This window comes from Anguilla rostrata, chromosome 11 (assembly GCF_018555375.3).
Source record: "Anguilla rostrata isolate EN2019 chromosome 11, ASM1855537v3, whole genome shotgun sequence".
Lineage (NCBI taxonomy): Eukaryota > Metazoa > Chordata > Actinopteri > Anguilliformes > Anguillidae > Anguilla > Anguilla rostrata.
This window is the reverse complement of record NC_057943.1, coordinates 20988242-21007604: the sequence shown is the minus strand read 5'-3', so window position 1 is coordinate 21007604 and position 19363 is coordinate 20988242. Positions and strand designations below refer to the sequence as shown.

The 19363-nt window shown below is 46.0% G+C and overlaps 1 protein-coding gene across 1 annotated transcript; it reads left to right on the top strand.

Moving 5' to 3' along the window:
• Positions 1–113: 113 nt before the first annotated feature.
• On the top strand, positions 114–18563 carry eefsec (eukaryotic elongation factor, selenocysteine-tRNA-specific). Its single transcript, XM_064298685.1, has 7 exons — positions 114–892; positions 2996–3203; positions 3505–3601; positions 3986–4150; positions 6248–6958; positions 12510–12666; positions 17218–18563. Exons 1-7 carry the CDS (start codon positions 592–594, stop codon positions 17394–17396), a joined length of 1818 nt encoding a protein of 605 aa, XP_064154755.1. The 5' UTR covers positions 114–591; the 3' UTR covers positions 17397–18563.
• Positions 18564–19363: the final 800 nt, after the last annotated feature.

The following is a 19363-nucleotide window of genomic DNA, read 5'->3' as shown; positions in this document are numbered from 1 at the left end:
GGACAGAGCTACGCTTAACGATACAGCGATTGGCCAGAAGTGGTGCTTATCCAGTGACGATTCTCTTCTCCCGCCTCCTTTCAGGTTTATTTCCGCCTGTGTTTCCAACGCAAATACCCTACTGAAACTAGTCAATTATTCATGTTGGCGTGCAACGTTGCGCATAGTTGGTGAATGAGGAATGTAATTAGTATTATGTATGAAGGCAATATAACATTATCTTGTAACTGCAAATAGCCGTCAATAACCAGCAATCGTATAATGACACCAGTTGAACATCCACATGCGTTTGCTTTTAGCTAGTAGTAGTGGGAGTAGTTTCTCTGTTGCACAGGAAGCGTACTTTTCATAACAGTCAGTTTCCCATTACTACAGTAGTAAACAGGTGTTAGCTGCCCGAATAACAGGCACAGCAACTTTTTAGAAACTTTTTAGTTTTGACCTATAACACTAAACAATGTATTACTGAGATTAAATACACACACTTGGTATTTAGGATTGGCGAATTCAAGATCATTCAATTAATTTCTAGATACTGAGTCAAGAGTCCAACTAGCCAGAAGACTGAATCGCCTCCGTGTGGGAACAGTAATGGAAAACTCGGGAAATAGCCGTAAAATTCTCAACTTTAACGTAGGGGTGCTGGGACATGTCGACAGCGGGAAAACGTCACTCGCCAAAGCCCTTAGCAGCACAGCGTCAACGGCAGCTTTCGACAAAAACCCACAGTCCAAAGAACGAGGCATCACGCTTGATCTGGGATTCTCTTCGTTTACGGTGGACCTTCCCGAACACCTGCAAGAGGAGTGCGGGGCTCGCGGGTACAACAGCCTGCAGTTCACGTTGGTCGACTGTCCTGGACACGCATCGCTCATTCGCACCATCATTGGAGGTAAGACACAGACAGCTGATCTGTCCCACCTAATGCGTCGGATACTTAGCTAGCTGTACTATTATTCACTGTCATTACTCAACCTTGTTCAAGACAGCTAGTCCTTACAGAAATTGATTATTTGAGTGGAGCCCAGAGGCCGAGTTGGAGTGCCGTGGACTGCGTTCTCCCACTATCTGTAATTAAATTTAAAGCCTTTGTGGACAAACGTCAACTGACCATCGGGTTGCAGATAACGCTAGACCGATTTAGTTCCACAGTATCCGTGTATGAGGTACACAACCGGTTATATACTGTTTCTCTGACCCATTGGATTACTTAACCTGTAACGTTAGTAAGTTGAAATGGGAAAAGAAGGCCTGCCCATATTTGAAGTGTATACAGTATCTGGAGATGGTGCAGAGAAACCCAAAGAGAAACAGCAGTGTTTGTCCAGTAAAAAGAGTCGTGAGCTTATGACATACGAATCGCAAGCACCTGAGGGTTGTATTGCGCTCGTCATCATCCGCAATTAAAGCAGCAATTGTAACGGGCAATATCTACTCATACCAATAGATGGCAGCATCCCACAACAGAAATGCGTGACCTATTCCTGATGTGAAATTCTGCGTTTCCCAAGCTGCACGCTATGTCTACTTTTTTAGCACACTGTTTGGGCTGGCCTACTGTAACTGATTCTTTGAACTGATCAAGGGAATGAGGGGAACAACTTTAGATTAATCCCTTGCTAATAACTTTGTCTCAGAAACTCGATGCAAAGGTTTACATTTCTGATGTTTGACTTAAAAGGTATGAGTCAGCTTGTTTCTACTGTACACCCACCCCATCCTCAGTTCCCCCTCCACAAACTTTGCCTTTGGCACAGGGAAGTCCCGAAAGGAAGAGAAAGAAGGGAGAATGATAGAGCGAAGAGGAAGGGGAGGCGAGGGCAACTCCGGAGGGACCACAGGCACTTCCTCACCAGCAGGGTCCCGCAAATTCAATCCCCTCTCTCCTTCCTGCCTCCCCAGCCCTCTGCCCTCTGTTTAATACACACTTTTATTATTTCTATTAATGTCAGGAATAGACACTATATCCTGTAAGCGGAGACGCTAACTCGGGGAGAGAGACTTGGAGCGGGGGAGTGAAAGATGAGAGAAATGGAGAACAGGAGACCGAAAGAAGTGGGCTAGACGTCTGGTAGTTTAAACAGCCTCGGATGTGTGAATGGCAGTTTGTTTGACTGGATGGCACTGGACACATGATGTTGATTAACGTAGAAGGTGTGGGGTTGGGGGGACGTTTTTTCTGGGGCGCAGGCTCTGTAATAAACTTCCTCTCGTGGCCCCGCTGGGAAGCACGCAGGAAAGAGTCGGGGAGGAAAGACGCCCGAGTGAGCTTTGTCTCTTATTTCATCTCTCCCTCGTCTTCCCCCTTTCTCTTACCCTTTTACTGGGGTCCTTCGGCCTTCCAGACCAGTCTCTAACTACAGATGTGCTGTGTGTGCTTCTCTGTTCCTGTGGTCTTCTCAGCCAAGGTGCTGCTCCTTAAACTGAACTGGCATCTTTTCTAATGTAGCAGTCCGGGGGAATGCACGCACATCCGAAATATTCCAACAGGTGCAGGATAAAAAAATAGTTAGTATAGAAGAGAGAGTATATCCGCACACTGTTTTATCTGCTCCCAAAGTGATTTAATGGTACAACGTTTCGACCTCAAAGGTCTTGCCTGTATGTACCTGATGAAGGTCATGACCTTTGAGGTCGAAACATTGTACCATTAAATCACTTTTGGAGCAGATAAAACAGTGTGTGGGTATACTCTCTCTTCTATACTTTTTCTAATGTTGTCATTGGCGCACATTGGCTTGAATAAGATGTACCCCGTCATGTGACTTTTGGAGACGCGATGCAGCTGTTTACGTTCGTCAACAGGAGGCGTGGTCACATTAGTTTAAGTCTGAATACTTGAGCGGCGAGCCGGAGTGATGTTTGCTGGTGCCGTGCTTCACCGCCTCGCGCGTGATGTCAGTCTCTGGGCGCGTGCGATGCGTTCGCCCGCGCCCGTGACGTTCTCCGCGCCAGCGCGGGCGCGTGACCTCAGCGTTTCGCCCGTTTCGCGCAGGCGCGCAGATCATCGACCTGATGATGCTGGTGGTGGACGTGGTGAAGGGCGTGCAGACGCAGACGGCCGAGTGCCTGGTCATCGGGGAGCTCACCTGCCCGCGCATGGTGGTCGTCCTCAACAAGACCGACCTGCTGCCCGCGGCCAAGAGGCAGGCCGCCGTCGACAAGATGACCAAGAGGATGCACAAGACCCTGGAGACCACCAGGTAGCACACACTCGACTGGACACATGCGTGTACGTGTCCTACACAGTGTAATAATCATAGAATAACGATGAGCTTCATTTATTTTAATTGTTGCATATTTCTTAAATAATCCCCCCCCATTATTTGTCCACATATTTATAATAAATGACATCAACTTTTTTTCATTTTTAATGTTACATTTCATACTTGCAGTTTTCCTTTGTGGTTCTTTAAAAGTTCTTGAAATTAATTAAATAAATCTAGAAACCATGTTAATATGCCCATTTTCTTGGCATTGTCCTGTCTGTGCTGTTTTTGGCAGATTTAAAGGGTGCCCTGTCATTGCTGTGGCTGCAAAGCCAGGGGGTCCTGAGGCCCCAGAGACTGAGGTGCCCCAGGGAGTGCCTGAACTGATAGAGGTAAGCAGCGGTTACTGTACATGAAACTCTGAAAACTCTGCACCATGCTAAAGAATATTCTGGGGACACTTGAAAAGCACAGAAAGGTCACAGTGCATTTCAAACAAAATTAAAAACCTGGTAAGATACTCTCTAGGGGTTTCGTCATACTTGTTCCTGGTTATGGTTATACACTTTGTTGTACGTCGCTCTGGATAAGAGCGTCTGCCAAATGCCTGTAATGTAATGTAATGTAATAAATGACATAAGTGGTTATTGATTTGTCTGTCTTGGCTCAGTTTGTGGTTCTAAGTACAGTTCTATGTCAGAATGCTGTTTCAGCACTTTTAATGGACTGTTTTTAGTTTCTGTGGCATAACCCATGTTTCCCCCCTCTTCCTCAAGCTGCTGAAAGCTCAGACGTACCTCCCTCACAGAGACCCCTCAGGGCCCTTTCTAATGGCTGTGGATCACTGCTTCTCCATCCGGGGTCAGGGCACTGTCATGACAGGCACCATACTGCAGGGGGCGCTGTCCCTCAATGACACGGTGGAGATCCCTGCTCTAAAGGTACTGATTGAGTGCACTGCGTGTGAAGGACTTGTGTTGTATCAGTCACATCTGTGACTGTGACAATGTAGAAACATGTACACAGTATTTGTTTGCATTTGCACACGCCTCTCTGTGAATGTGTCCTCTACATAGGGGTCTATGGGAATGAGTGCACTTCTGCATGGTCCTCCAGTTGTAATTAGAGGACTGTATGTTTCTTAATGGGCAGGAGAGCTGGCTCCAGCACGGTCGGAAGTTCAGGAGTTGACTGGGATTCAAAACTGAAGGGGGGGTAGGGGGCTAGAGGGCGACCGAGCTGTGTGTGTGTGTGTGTGAGTGCGTGTGTGTGTGTGTGTGTGTGTGTGTGTGTGTGAGTGCGTGTGTGAGTGAGTGTGTGTGTGTGTGTGCGTGCGTGTGTGTGTGAGAGAGAATCGTTCAGGGAGTACAGCAGCCTGCTAATTCAGACCAGATGCATTCCTACATGCGGAGGGCAGTTTACATTCAGAGAGAGAAGGTTTTTTTGTGTCTGGGTCCTGGTGCTGCTTTTGTCTGCTCGATATTACCTCCCCTGACCTTTTTTCTTAAGGGAATGTGATATGTGTGAAGGTGTCTCAAAAAGAGGGCACACAGCTCTCGTTCAGTTCAATGGGTGCTGTACTGAAAGGTGTATTCTGAAGTTTCCCCCTGATTAGTTTATTTATCCACCACAAGATGGCAGCAAAGGCCAGTGCAAAAAAAAGCACCAGCGCCTCAAGATGTGGTTTCAAACTACATGAACAAGAATTGCAGTATTATGTCTCCCATTTTATTTTCATTATTGCTCAGTTCTCAACTCAGACTCCAAAATTAAGCAAAAACGCCTTGGCGTGGTAAAAAAGCCACCTCCAGAAGTGTGTTTTGCTGTGACGGGAATGTGCGTGTCAGCGTGTTCGCAGCGAGGTGTGTAGACAGGTGAGAGGGAATCCCTGCATTGGAACACGTAATGCCTCTCCTGGGTAACAAGGCCCAGAGCAGCTCTGCCCTAATCCCCCTGCAGCTTTCAGTCAGCCTGGTTCAGCTTCTGATCCGAGAGACAGCTCACCTCACCTCAGACACACACACACACACCCACACACTCACACACACACACACACACGAGCACGCACACACGGACTCACGCACGAACACTCACTTACGCACTCACACGTACACACATGCACACAAATACATATTTGCAAGTTCATAGTCCGGCAATGTCATGCATGCAGAGATGCATGTTTTACATGCTCCCTTCTTTACATCTAGATAAGAATTCACACGCACACAGCATACTTAGAGGAAAATGTGCTCATGTGTACAGTTCCCTTCAAAATTGTTCACACCCTTGAGAATGATATGCAAATAAGTCTAATAAATAAACAGTACAGGTTTTAAGTTTGAAAAATCTCTAAAATGATATTCTTGTATGCCGATTCAATTACTCGGAGACAAAATTATTTATTGAGACTTGAGGAACTGAATTTGCCCTGCTATGCCTTGCTGTTTCACTGGGGTGTAAAAAAAGGTAGCGCATGTAAAGTCTGTGTGTCATCCATCACCATGGAAAAAGGACCTTTTAGCAAGACAAGGATCCTAAAAATACCACAAAATCAACCAAGAAATGTCTTTACTGCCACCCTTGCCTATCGCCACCAATTGCTCATGTCCTAGCATCCTCCTATCAGAACCTACTGGATCAACTTCTGGTGCAGTTTTGGCATAAAATAAATAAATATGCATTTTTACATCGAACAGTACCAAAACGTGTGTGTGTGTGTGTGTGTGTGTGTGTGAGAGAGATAGTACTGTACGTGGCTTGACTTTTATGGTCCTGATCGAAAGATGCAGCATCTCCCAAAGTTTTAAAGGAAAAAGCTTGCGAATTTGGAGGAATTTGTTTGGTCTAAAAACGTAAAGGTGCTTTTGCTGGAACATAAATGCTGGTAAGGCTATTGCAGTAAATGAATAGGTTTATTGAGTTCTAATGGACTGTTACATGAGGTAATAGCTGAATGTTGTTTTTTATAAAAATATGCACGTTACATGCATGTGTGACCCCCCATGTGTAATGCGGGCGTGTGGCTTTGCCCCCCCCAGGTGACCCGGAAGGTGAAGTCGGTGCAGATGTTCCGACAGCCCGTGGGCTCGGCCATGCAGGGGGACCGGGTGGGCGTGTGCGTGACCCAGTTCGACCCCAAACTGCTGGAGCGGGGCGTGGTGTGCACCCCGGGGTCCCTGCGCACCCTGCACGCCGGCCTCGTCTCCGTCCGCAAGATCGGCTACTTCCGGGGCGCGCTGGCCACGCGGAGCAAGTTCCACATCACCGTGGGGCACGAGACGGTCATGGCCCGGGTCTCCTTCTTTGGGCTGCCCCCCTCCAGCTCCTCAAGTGCGACAGCCAATGACAAGACGCCCTCCAATCAGAGCCCGGAACAGCCACCTGCTAACCCCGCCTCTACAGAAACAAGCCCCGCCCAACCTTTGTCTGACTTGACTCCCCCAGACAAAACGTTCTCTTTTGACAGGGAGTACATATATCAGGAGGAGTATGTGACTGGCCAGCCAGGGATGGGGGAGGGGGCTGACCCAGAGCAGTGGGCCTTGCTGGAGTTTGAAAGGCCTGTGACCTGTCCCAGTTTTTGCCTGGTGATTGGTTCGAAGCTGGACACGGACATCCACGCCAACACCTGCAGGCTGGCCTTCCAGGGGCAGCTGCTGGAGGGGTTCGAGGATAAGGGGTACGCGGAGAGCGCCCTCCCCAGGCTCAGGGTGTTCAAGACCAAGCAGAGGGAGGGCCAGGTGGAGAGGGTGAGTGGCTGACTGGTGTGTGGGGGGGGGGCTGGGGGCGTGGTTAAAGGAGGGGTCCTGCGGTATCAAGCTGAATGAGTAGCTCCCATAGCACAGGGGAGCCCAGTCCTGCTTCTACAGAGCTGCATGGTGTCCTGGGATTCATCGTTATTCAGTGCCTATTATTGGTCAGTTAAAACAGATTACGCAATTAGCTCACCCCACCTGGTTTCCTGAATCTGCTAGTTAGTTTGCTGATTTTAGGGTGGAAACAGACCCTGTGGCTCTTCAAGATCAGGGCTGGCCCACCTGATGTAGCGTTTCTAATCAAATTTAGAGTATGCTCCATTTCACCCCACTGGGAGATCATTTCCACTGTCAGATGAGAAAGTTCCCACTAAGATAGAATACGTGCACACACAAATTACTGTTACCACTGACATGACCTTGAAACATGCCATGTATCCAAACACACTGAACACTCCCTGCTAACCTCTGGTCGTCAAGGGCCACCATTTAGTAGGCTTCAGAAATTTTATAGTTTCCGTTTCAAACTTGAAAGAAAGGTAATTAGATTACATTCGAGCCAATTTCTCTAATTAAAATAATTGGAGCTCAGAGACAGTGAAATATTCACACCTTTTGGGTCTTCAGCAAAGACGCTGTGGAACTTTCATAACACTGCGTTCTAATTCCGCATCCTCTGAATGTCGACTGTATTCAAGGGCTCATATTAAATAACAGACAAAGGAGTGTATAAATATTATTTCTGTGTAACAGTCTTAGAAAGGATGCCATCCAGGTTAAAGGGGAACTCAACCAACAGCAAATCAGTCGTGTAATCCTCTTGCCGTTTGTATCCGAAATCATACCTTGGTATTCTGGAACTGGAGCACATAGTTAATGTTTATCACCACCATAAGTTCAGCAGATTTCACTGATCTTGATATTATCTGGAAAGCTCATCTTGTCATCCATGCCTAGTCTGACCCCATCCAGATAAAATACAGATGAGTGCGTCTGTCTAGTTCCTGTATGACTTTGAGGAAGTGCTTTGGTTTGGGATGATTGGGCTCATTTGAAGAACGGTATGAATGATCAGTTTATGAACTGTAATAAACAGGTGTATGACGTAAGGAACGATGCTTTGCATGGTGAACTCTCAGGGTTCTGTGAATGGCATGGGCCATACAGTTTCTAGGTGCTTTGTGATGATTGCAGCCACTTGAATCACTTGAGGAGAAAGGTGTGTTTTGGCTTGCAGGTCACATGTTGTGTGAAGGTGAGGTGACTTCAAGGTCACACAGCAGTAACGTTACTGGTGGAGTCTGCTGACGGCCATCCATCGCAGCCCACCTAGACGTCTTGTCCCATTTTATTTTGGTTGGAGGGATGTTTTTTTTTTTGTTTTTTTTTATCAGCGTTTGCATGCCCCTCTTTTCCCTCGCTCCACTTCCTTCATCCCTTCATCTTCCCTCTTTACCTCAGAGGGCAAGCCCCCCACCCCCCTCCGCTTGTCATGTTTTTGTCCTTGTTTGAATTTTTGGCATTTCTGTTGCTGGTGGTGCATGTTCCTCAGACTGAGCTCCCATTGTGTGCGCGCGTGTGGGAGAGGTATGCGGGCCCTTGGCGTGTGGTGCTCCGTGACACGCGTGTGGCCCCTGACGCCAGCCCGCCCGCCCGCCCGCCCGTCTGTCTGATGCCGGCGCTGTTCGGTCACACCTGACTGACGCAGGAATCGCCCACGCTCTGCAGGCATGCGCCTCTCTCTCTCTCTCTCTTTCCCCTCCGTTTTCTTTCCTCTTTCCTTTGCTTTTTTCTCCCACGTTCTCGCTCCGTGGCCCTCTTTTCATACGTTCCATTCTTTTTTTTCCTCATTCTCTCTGTCTTCTTCCGCACGTTGTCTTTTCCCAGCAGGGGCCTTTGGCGGCCTGTTCTTTCTCTGGCCGTCGCCCTCTTTCTTTCCCTCTCTTGCGTTTCTTCCCTCTCTCATATTGAAAAGATGTAAAAGTTAATAAGGAACAGAGCTCATTTCATAGCGAGCTGCAGCTAATGGCAGAGTGTTGAAAAGAGAGTTGATTGGATTGGGTTATGAAGTGGTATTTCAAGACAGTGCAAAGTGTCACTGAATGACTTTTCACTGTAGCAGATAAATTATGCCTAAGCCTGAATTACCAGTGTCTCTTAAGCATATATTTAACTTATTTAAGTCGATTAAAGGAACATGACAGAAAGGCCTACGCCATCAAGTGAACGTCACAGTGCTCCTTACAAAAACCTTAAACTGCTGTCATGGATCTTCAGTACAGACGTTACCTCACACAATCTCATACAAGTTTGGAAAATGTTATCACAGGCATGCAGCTACTGGATATCACTTTTATATTTTCATCTAAATGTACCAGCAGTGGAAAGACCAAAATAAAGGCTTGGACAGACAGATATCTTTTTTCCTGATGGCTTATTATCTAGCTGGACTGTAGTAGTCGATGTGTAGTCAATATAATGAACGCCTTAGATGGGCGAATGTATCATCACAGGAGGACAATTGGGATACGTTAACTTCCATTGTGTTTGTGCTGCTTTAAATGAGAAAAATAGCGAGCAGCTACATTTTGGAATATTAGTACTTAATGCAGGCTGTGATAGACTGTGTGGCTTTGTTCATCATGCGCACACAAAAAACACAGTACACTCTGCTCCTCTAGCTCATGGTGGAGAAAAGTGCAGTGAGCCTCTGCACTAAGCACTGTGCCAGCTTGCCCTTTGGCCAGTCACTTACTGTTCAAGTGTCCTTTGTGCCCAAGCAAATTGTGCCGCTTCCGAATCCATCATTGAGCACCAAGAAGAAATGTAACCTATTTGGTAGGCTTTAATGCATGCTGTTTTTTTTTTGTTCGTTTTTTTTTCTACAATACTTCCAGTCTTTCTGTTGAAAAGGGACGCAAACAGCAATATTTAAGTATGAGCATGTAATGGTTATTGTGGAACTTTTGTAGTAGTTTTGTAGTAACATAGCATTCTTTATTTACTATGTTCTTGCTTGGCAGTGACATCGTGTGCTACACTGTAGGCTACACAAACCATAGAATGTAAATATCTCCAAAAGGGTCTATTATCTATATTATCTATTATTATCTATAATTTAATAGCCACGTTTTTTGATCATTCAGTACTATGCGCTATGTTTGATTTAAGGGGGGAGTTTCTCCGTGCTTTAATCTTTGGCCACAAAACATTTGCCTGTTCACTTACAGATGTAATGTAAATATTCATATTTATATTGGATCTGTTTGTAGTATTGATGTAGTATTCATGAGTGTCATCAGTCAGCGTAGACCGTGAGCCGTGTGAATCTGAAGAGTCGTCACAGGGTGTTTCCTGGCGTCCGAAATCCCTTTGTGACCTCAGTCCAACCGCTCATCCGAAATGAGGGAAATATTCTCACCTCTTTTAAAATCAAAACCTCTTTTAAAATGGAGAAGCTGAAGTTGGGAGATAAAAATCGCCTCTTCTTTCCCCTTCAGTTTGTGGCGGTGTCCATCTCTGAGCAGGGTATTTTAAATGCGGTGTAAGGCATTGTGAAAAGGCAGTGGTCTACAGGCTCTTTTTTCTGATGCGTGTGATGTGTAGTTTATAGCACAGCGTCCTGTTCCAGGCCTCTCCACGCTTTACAGTGGGCTGCGTGCTGTGCTGGAGATCAGCTGCCAGTCAGGACGTCAAAAATAAAGATCTGTCCTCTGAAAAGAAAAATGCGTAGCTTACTTTCACATTTTAGTTGAACATGTTAGAGTTGGAAATAAATGTCAGGTTTTATGGAAAATATTTAGGAAATTTCTTGGAATTGAAAACCACCCTCTTGAAAAGTGTTTGGACTGACCTGTGCGAAACGCGTGGTGAGTAAGTGGCCCTTCAAAGACTGGTACATACGTTTCCAGCCTAACTCCATCCCTTGCTTTTTTTCCCCCCCACAGTGCATCCCTTGGTGTCCTTTCAGCACAGATAGTGAACTTAGTGGGGGAAAATGAAAAAGGTTCACTCCAAGTTCATCATGTAGGGCTAAAGCAAAGTCTGTGTGTTCAGTCCTGACCCGGGGCGAGAGTTCAAGTGCGGGTCGGGTTTTCTTTAGCATAAGCGCAGCACCTGGGGCTGTTGACTGCAGCTTAGCGGTGACTGCACGCTCACCCTAACCTTGACCTCACCGTGTGGGGTCGGGCCGCATCGCGTGATGTCACGCCCCACGCGGGGCCGTCGGGGAAGAAGGAAGTGTAGTGTCCTTTCCCGAATTCGTGCTGCTGTTTTGGATTGGGGGGGAAGATGCCTCGCATTCTTTGCATTTTTACAGTTAGAGAGGCTTCGGCGTCGCGCCGATTTGTTTATTTTATTCATGCAGAAAAAGGCTGATGCCTTATCAGCCGAGCCCCTGTGCGGCGTACAGCTCTGCGTCACGTAGGGCCCGGGGTGGGGGCGCGGGGGGGCGGGGCAGACAGAGCGGTGCCCTCTCTTTATCAGCAGGGGGGTGAGAGAGCATTCTAGATCAAGATAAGGAGGGCAAACAAACAAAAGCAAGAAGAGAGCGAAAGACAAGGAGGAGGCAGACCGACAGACGGACGGCGGGCGTGGAGGAATGCCGCGGGGCCAGGTGGAGGCCTCCGCCAGAACCGCTAACGTCCCTCTGAGGGCGGGGCCTCTGTGCCTCACACTGGACTCCGCTCGCGCGGAGATAACCTGCCTGCAGTGCGGTGCTATTCCTCCAGCCCCCTGCCTGTGAATATATGTCCCTGTCACAATCTGCTTAGAATTCTGTTGGAAATATGTGGTCATATATTTATATTAGGTTATGTCAAATATCTTACATGTTGTTACTTTAAGATTGTTTGATAATTGGTTCTCCATATATAATTACAATTTTAGCAAGATAGCTAGCTAGTTTGTTACCAAATGGCAAAACCAAATGTGGCAAACTGTCCCACTGCCTTGCTTGTCAGGCTCATAACCAATCCTTTGAGCCAGACAGCATTGACTCAGATGTAAGATAAGTTTGCCTAACTGGGGACATGCTTTGTCAATTAACCAATGGTCACTTGCTACTTCAGTTGTAAATCATGATCTTGTGAGGTAGGGCTCCAGTCAGAGACAGTGATTCAAGCCCACACACACACTCACACACCCTAACGCACATACAAAAACACACTCTCTTCGTGCCCTAACAAAAGGACACTTCATGTCCCGTAAAAACCATGCATATGTGCACAGGCACACACACACAAATATAACTATCCAGCTGCCACTGACTTATGACACAATGCAGGCAAAAATTCCCTACAAATAATGTGATTGCAGGAAACCAGTCTCACAAACTGTAACTCCATTTTAGAGATAAGCACGTGGGATTGAGACCAACTAGTAAGTAATACTTTGGAAATTTGAACGTTTTAAAAATTTTAATGAAACTGGTCTCTCGCTACGGTCTTGCAGTGGTCATGAAACAATTTTTTTTTTACATTTTTTGGAAATGTAGGTAATGATCTTTTATTGAATTGAAGTTTGTAATTTTTCTTTTGTCTGTCAGGTGATGGATGACTATACTGTGATTGGCCGTAATCTCTTCAAAAAGGAGACCAACTTGCAGCTGTTTGTCGGGTTAAAGGTCAAGCTCTCGACCGGTGAAGAGGGAGTCATTGAGGGGGGTTTTGGACAGAGTGGGAAGTTCAAGATCAGAGTACCCGGTGAGTTCTGTGTGCCTGTGTGTCTTTGTGTGAATGGAATTAATAGCTGCTATAATCTCTTTTCAGGCACGATGGACATAAAATAATTTTAGTCTTACTGTTATCGTGTATCGTACATGAAACTAGAGTCACTGACCTTAACTAATGAATTCTGCACGCAACTCTTTAATTGTCAAATAACATTCTGTACATTTTGCAGTGTAAATTCTCAGTTCGTCTTATTTCACATTCATGTATACCAGGAAAGTCACAAGCATAAATCTACACTATGCCACTCCAGCCCACACTCACACCCCCCTCCCCCCCCGCCCCCGTTCCCATGCCTTTTTCCTCCCCCCGCGTTATTCTCTCTTCCTTCTTCCTTTCGCTCTCTTCACCTCTCCAGCTGATTCAGTAGTGGGTGACAGGATGTGGTGAGGGCAGCAGGCCCGGAATCCTGAGGAACATTCCGACCATTCTGCTGGGGGGTTTCTCTTGTTCCGGGGGAAGTCTGCACGTGTTTGTTTTACCTTCTGTCCCTCCGTCTCTGCAAGGGGGAGGGAAACAAACCCTTAGGATGTAAGGGGCACTCTTGTTCAGAAGTCTCCTGACCCCTTCATATCCAGGCACCACCGGACACAAAGAATGGCTGCAGTATTCTAAGTTGCGGCAGCTCATAACGCCACTGCTTGTAAAAGAAGCATTGATTAGCAGTGATAATAACTGCAGAACTAACGGGTGCTCTGAAGCTAGACACAGCGTTGGTCTATGTGGGCTGCTGTGTAAATTGGGCACTGCGGGTCTACAGGCCTCCTCTGAGAACTGGGGGTGGATTATTGAGGGTGCTTATGGGGGGTCCTAAGGATGAAGAGGGGCTGCTATAATTATCTGTTGAAGCCACCTCCCCACCCCACCAACACACGCATGCACACACAGCCCACAGCTTACAGAGATTGACTAGCCTGGAGTCTGGGTGTAGTCTAAGTATTGCGGTGAGGGGCCTCAATTACCTCCTGAAGGGAAAACTTGGAAACTGAAGAGCTGGGGGGTAAGGGGCTGTGGACTGCCCATTTTGTCTTTTAGGGTGGTCTCACACACATACGCACACACACACACACACACACATAGTATGACAGTACTCATGGAATAAGCCTCTGAGCACCGCTGATACCCACTGGTCCCCATGCCTACCGCTTTATGCAGCCCTGAGAACTGGGCCCTGGCAGCAGCAGCCGGGCTCTGAAGCAGCGGCAGACCTTTCCTGGGACGTGCCCTTCTCTGTCTGACAGTGCGGTGCCAGCGTCTCTGTTTGTCCCACATGTGCTCTGCCCTGCACTACAAAACACTTCCACCCCCCTCCCGTAGGACCCGCTGCCTCCCTCTCCCTCCTGTGACCCTGCTGTGTTTGTTTGTTCTTCTTCCCATTGACATTCTTCTAGCTTCCATAGCTGCTTCTTCAAGGCACACAATCAAAGATGTTGTAGCAGAGAGAGAGGCAGAGAGAGAGAGAGAGAGAGAGAGAGTGGGGCAGAAAGAGAGAGGGGCGAGTAGAGCTCTCCAGCCATTGCTAGGCCTTTGAAGCCTCCCCCCTCCCCTCTCTTCCTCTGCTTGCCCCCGTCCCTTCCACACAGACTCCACTGTCCCACTGCGTCCCCCCCCCCGTCGCATAACCCCAGACTCATCCCACTCGAGGCCCTGGGCCCAGCAGCCTGGCACCAGACAGTTATTCTAGCCCCCAGGCATCCACACTACTGTAGGTCACAGGAGAAGATGGGGGAGGTTGAGAGGCTCTCATATTATTTAATGTGCTCATAACGGTTAAAAATACATGAACGTGCGAGCAGGGTTTTCATGGTCTTCAGCAGCTCCACAGTGAGTGCTGGTCTTGTGTTTGCTTGTTTTGTGCAGTAATTGAAATGACAGTTTTATGACAATGAAAGTGTTTGTTTCCCCCTCAATGTGGTTTAATGTAATGAAATAACTCCTAATTAATTTGAAGATCTCTAAAGACAGAAAAGTCACAAAGGCTAATTCTCACAGCCTGCCTCCCATAATGCTCTACAAAGACTCTGTTGTTTCATGATTTTTTCTTTTTCTTTTTTTTTTAATGTTCAGATATCTTTCCTCGCTCCCCCTCCATAGCCCAGTGCTTGAAAAAAAAAAAAAAACAGCAACTGCGGAGAACTGTATTTTTAAAAAATGGATTACAGTTTTATTTTATTTTTGTTTGAAGCGGATGAAAAGAGGAGTCGAGCGCTCTGATTGAATTAAATTTCCTCTTTGTGAACGTTGACCGGAGCTTTTGACAGTGTTCTCAGCCTCATTTTAATTAAGCTTTTGCGTAACGGAACAAGGAAGGAGACAAAGACGACGTTAAAAGAGAGATGCTTTTATGAAGGGGTTTTGTGTTTGCGTGCGGGCCCGGCGTCTGTGTGTGTGCAGTTTCTTTCTTTTTTTTGTACGATGTGCCTTTTTTATTTATCGTCGTCTTCGGCGGCTGCCGGCGGTAAGCTGCTCTTTGAGGGATTAGCGAGCAGCGAGTAGCGGTGGGAGCGTGCTGAGGATTGTGCCGTACAGGTTCGGATCGCTCCACCCTGGACCCCCCGTCCTCCTGCTCTCTTCCCTGCTGTACTCTTTGACCCTTCGCTTCACTTCACTCTGTGCAGAGGAGGGGTTCCCCAGCAAGGCCTCCGCTGCCGTGTACCTGCTTCTCCTGGATTACATTTTCATTTCCTCGTTTAGCAGACGCTCTTATCCCGATTGATGCAGATTGTTAAATGTCAGACGGTGTCCTGAGTATGGTTTTTAAAAATATTTTTGTATGTGTGTGCGGTTGTGTGCACGTATGTATGGTTTTGAGGGGATGTGAAGTGTGTGTAGGATTTTGTGAGGACTCTGGGTGTGTGTTTGTATGATCGTGATGACATTCAGTGTGTGTGTGTATATTTGTATATATGCAGTAGGCTACATGTATATGTATATATATATATATATGTGTGTGTGTGTGTGTGTGTGTGTGTATATATATATATATATATATATAAATACACATACACATATTTATATAGTTGGCTCCATAATGTTTGGGACATAATATTTTTCTTGACCTGTATACAAATTTAGATTTGTAATCAAACAATTCACTTGTGGTTAAAATAAACGGTATTTTTACGGCATATTTACACAAGTAGAAATTACAGCACTTTTTTATACATAGAAAATGCTTATCCTTTGCATGCAATGACTGCTTGAAGTCTGTGACCCATGGACGTCACCAGGTGCCGAGTACTTTCTGCAGTGATGCTCTGCCAGGCTCGTACTGCAGCCATCTTCAGCTCCTGCTTGTTTTGGAGCTAGTTGCCTTACGTTTTCACTTCAGCATGTTCAGTTGGATTGCATTTGTGAGGGCAAGTATATTGTATAGTTGTGAGGGCATAAAACAGCACAGACTGTTTATGAGGGCATGACGAGTGCACATGCAGAGATTTCTATGTGCACAGTCTGCTGAACCTGTAGTCATAACACTCCTCTGCACACTCGCGCTCTGATTGGTCGGTGTTTGTCTCCTCCGGCGCCATGTGTTCTGGGCCAGGCCTGTTCTGCGACACACTGACGAGGTCTGATTGGGCAACACCCTTTCACATGTAGAACCGTAAAAAAAAACAAACAGCAAAGGGTGAACAGGAAAATCCAGGGTCTTTATAGAACTGCCACTGCACTTTTAGCATTCAAATTCAAAACTGTTCTCATAATGGAGATAATGTTTTGAAGACCAGCCCATTTTCAGATGAAAAACATTTTGTTTGTGCGGACCGTGTGAAATCCGACCAAAATTTTATTTTATTGTGGCCAAATTCATCCCACAGCTATACATAATACGTACACAATGATGTGTGCATTATATGCTTACATTTATTATTTTCTCAATATCATCACTTATTGTCGAGAAGCATCATTCTGTGTGAACAAGGCACTTGCTTACAGTGGGCTTTTCTGAAGGAAGTGCTCCCTCCTTCCAGGTGCTAATTCTGCTGAAACGGTGAAGTAAAAGGGTAGGAAGGGTCGGCAGCATCTTGCTTCCTGTAGAAAAGATGTTTCAGTCAACGGCTGAGCACTGCCATTTGTTATGTATCTGACCCTTCATCGTGCATCGTTGGAACATATGGAAGTGGCTGCATCGCACTGACACAAGCTGGTCAGGATTCTATGGTTCTGCAACTCAGTTGTTGCAGCTCCCCTTCCTCCCTCAACATTAAAGATCAGATTCGGCCTGATAACCGAGTTTGCCTTGGTCGAACAAATTCTGGAAAAATTTATTTTTTGTAAAATCCATTTTGCATGAAGCCTATTGTGTGGATTCCTTTACCTTCAATGACCAATCACTGGATGTCATGGGAGACTTCTGTTTTTTAAAAATACTATGACAATATATTTTTTTTCCTGTGTTCACCACCGCAGAGTATATCCATATGGAGTGTTTTTTTAATGTATATGCGTTTGTCTCTTCCAATTTGTCAGTGGGTTATCGTGTGTCTAGTGTGTTTGGTGTAACCTTTTCTTTGTCTCGAACAGAGGGGCTCAGTGCAGAGACCAAGCAGCTCCTCTCCTCAACCTCCAAGAAGAAAACGAAAGGTGGGAACAAGACCGAACCAGTGAAAGAGGAGGCCAAGACAGACTCCCAGCCAATCGGCATCAGCCTCAGCTTCAAGAGATACATCTTTGACCCCCATAAAAAGATGGTGCAGTCCTGACTCTCAAGAGTTTTCAGAGCCAGTGACCAGAAGTACTTGAAGCAATGCAACGGGAAAGGGGGATGCTTCTGGAAAATCGCTACAAGGGCTGGCACCACAGATCGACGTGGTAGCTCTGCCTGAGAAAATTAATAACCTTACACACCACAGTGCGAATTGAGTCTTAATTACTGCAGATTGGAAAAAATGCAGGTGGGGATAAATTAAGAGGCACGAGACCTTTCTCAGTCTTCCAGTAAAATCCCAGACGCTAGAGCTCTGACAATATCCTGGATCATTGGGATGAGTAGGCTGGGAGTTTCCAAGCTGCTTCTCTAACTTTCCCCCCTTACTCATCAGCAGAGAGTCTGCCAAGGCCAGGGTCCATGTCACTACTGCCTTAACCAGCTCTTTCAGTGTCTACCAGATTTTCCTTTTTTCAAAAATTCAGTTAGATTTGGAGCACTGTGCTCAGTTTTAATTATGACACATGTCCATATGGTATATGAATTTCCACATTCCTTTTATCATAGCCTCACTGACACGGTCACCCCCATTTACTCAAGGTCAACCTCGCACTGTATTTTCTTCATTAAGCTCAAATTTTATCTATTGGCTGCTTTGAATGCATTTATAACTTTACATTTCTGCAGTTTTCTTTCTTGGCCTTTTTTCCGGAAGCATTTTCAGTGGGTTTTTCCAGAAGTGAATACTCACGAGCTAAGCTGCTAAAACATCAGGAAAGGTCTCCCTGTGATTGACAAATGATAACCTGTGGTGTGATACAGTTTTGATTGACACTTAAAGATGTACACAGTGATGTAATCATAACTGACATGTAGCAATGAGCGAGTAATAATATTGTGAATGACACTTGGCATCTTGGGTGATGTAACAGTGAATGACATCTAAGGAGGCTCAGACTTGCAGTTCAACCATCGATGTGATTGGCTGGGTGGGAGTGGAAAAGAGAAAGCGTACTCGGGCATTGTTTTTCCCTGGCAGACGTAATCGCTCACCCAGTACATTTGTATCCCTCCACTGCGCTGCAGTAGAGCCCTCCATTATCTTTGCCTTCAGCTACATTGATGTTCAACTTCTCGCTTTTTTTTTCTTTTTTTTTTTTGCTTTTAAGGATGTTGCCATGGTAATGGCAATAAGCGCAATAAACTCCTCTTAAATCCAAAACTTTTGTCTGAAAGGAAACCCATGCTTTCGTCTGTCAGGTGTATGTCTGCCCTTCCACAGACGTAGATGTAGAGGGTCTAGTGTCCGTGGCTTAGATGCCACACAGCAACTGCTCCTGGTCCCTCACAATGGTTGAACCGCCCTATCCAGTTTCACAAACAGACAAGGCATGGAGGAGGAGAGCGGACTCTGCTCCTCTCTGTCCCTCTCTCATCCTCAGTGACAGCAACGGGGCAACAGATGTATCGGATGTACCTGTAGGAAACAGGTGAATGGGTGTTCCCACCAGTGATAGCAATGGTGCTCTGCAGTATTGAAATATTGACCTTTACTTTAAAAACTGCTCTCTCTGCCATTGTAAATTTCATTACCAAAACGCCATAACACAATATGAACCAGAGCTCCTAAACCCTTGATAGAAGGCACACTGCGTAGCATCCTTAATGGTTAATGGTCTCTGATATATTAGATTTGTTTTCTGATGTCCCCATGCACCGCACACCGCTGTATATTAATAAACCCGGTGCATGCAATATTCACTAAGAAGGTGTGTTGTCCATATGTACTGATGGAAAGAGTGTGTATTCCACAGTTCTGCTATCAAGTCCTTCAATCATCCACCACAAAGAAAACTATATAGAAATGAGCCTGTTAGCTCAAAATGGAAAAATGCCTTTGTAAAGGCCACTGTATATTGGCCAACACAGACAGAATGATATCTCTTTTATGGGTAAACTATTACACCTGCAGCTCTTGTCAGATGCATGCTGTAGAGTTTGCTATATGCTGTAAATTTCCCC

Bases quoted from the DNA above. Each gene is read 5' to 3' on its own strand.
- eefsec (XM_064298685.1), top strand. From the start codon at position 592: ATGGAAAACTCGGGAAATAGCCGTAAAATTCTCAACTTTAACGTAGGG. The intron at 893-2,995 runs GTAAGACACAGA...CGTTTCGCGCAG, and splicing joins CATTCGCACCATCATTGGAG to GCGCGCAGATCATCGACCTG. The intron at 12,667-17,217 runs GTGAGTTCTGTG...TGTCTCGAACAG, and splicing joins GTTCAAGATCAGAGTACCCG to AGGGGCTCAGTGCAGAGACC.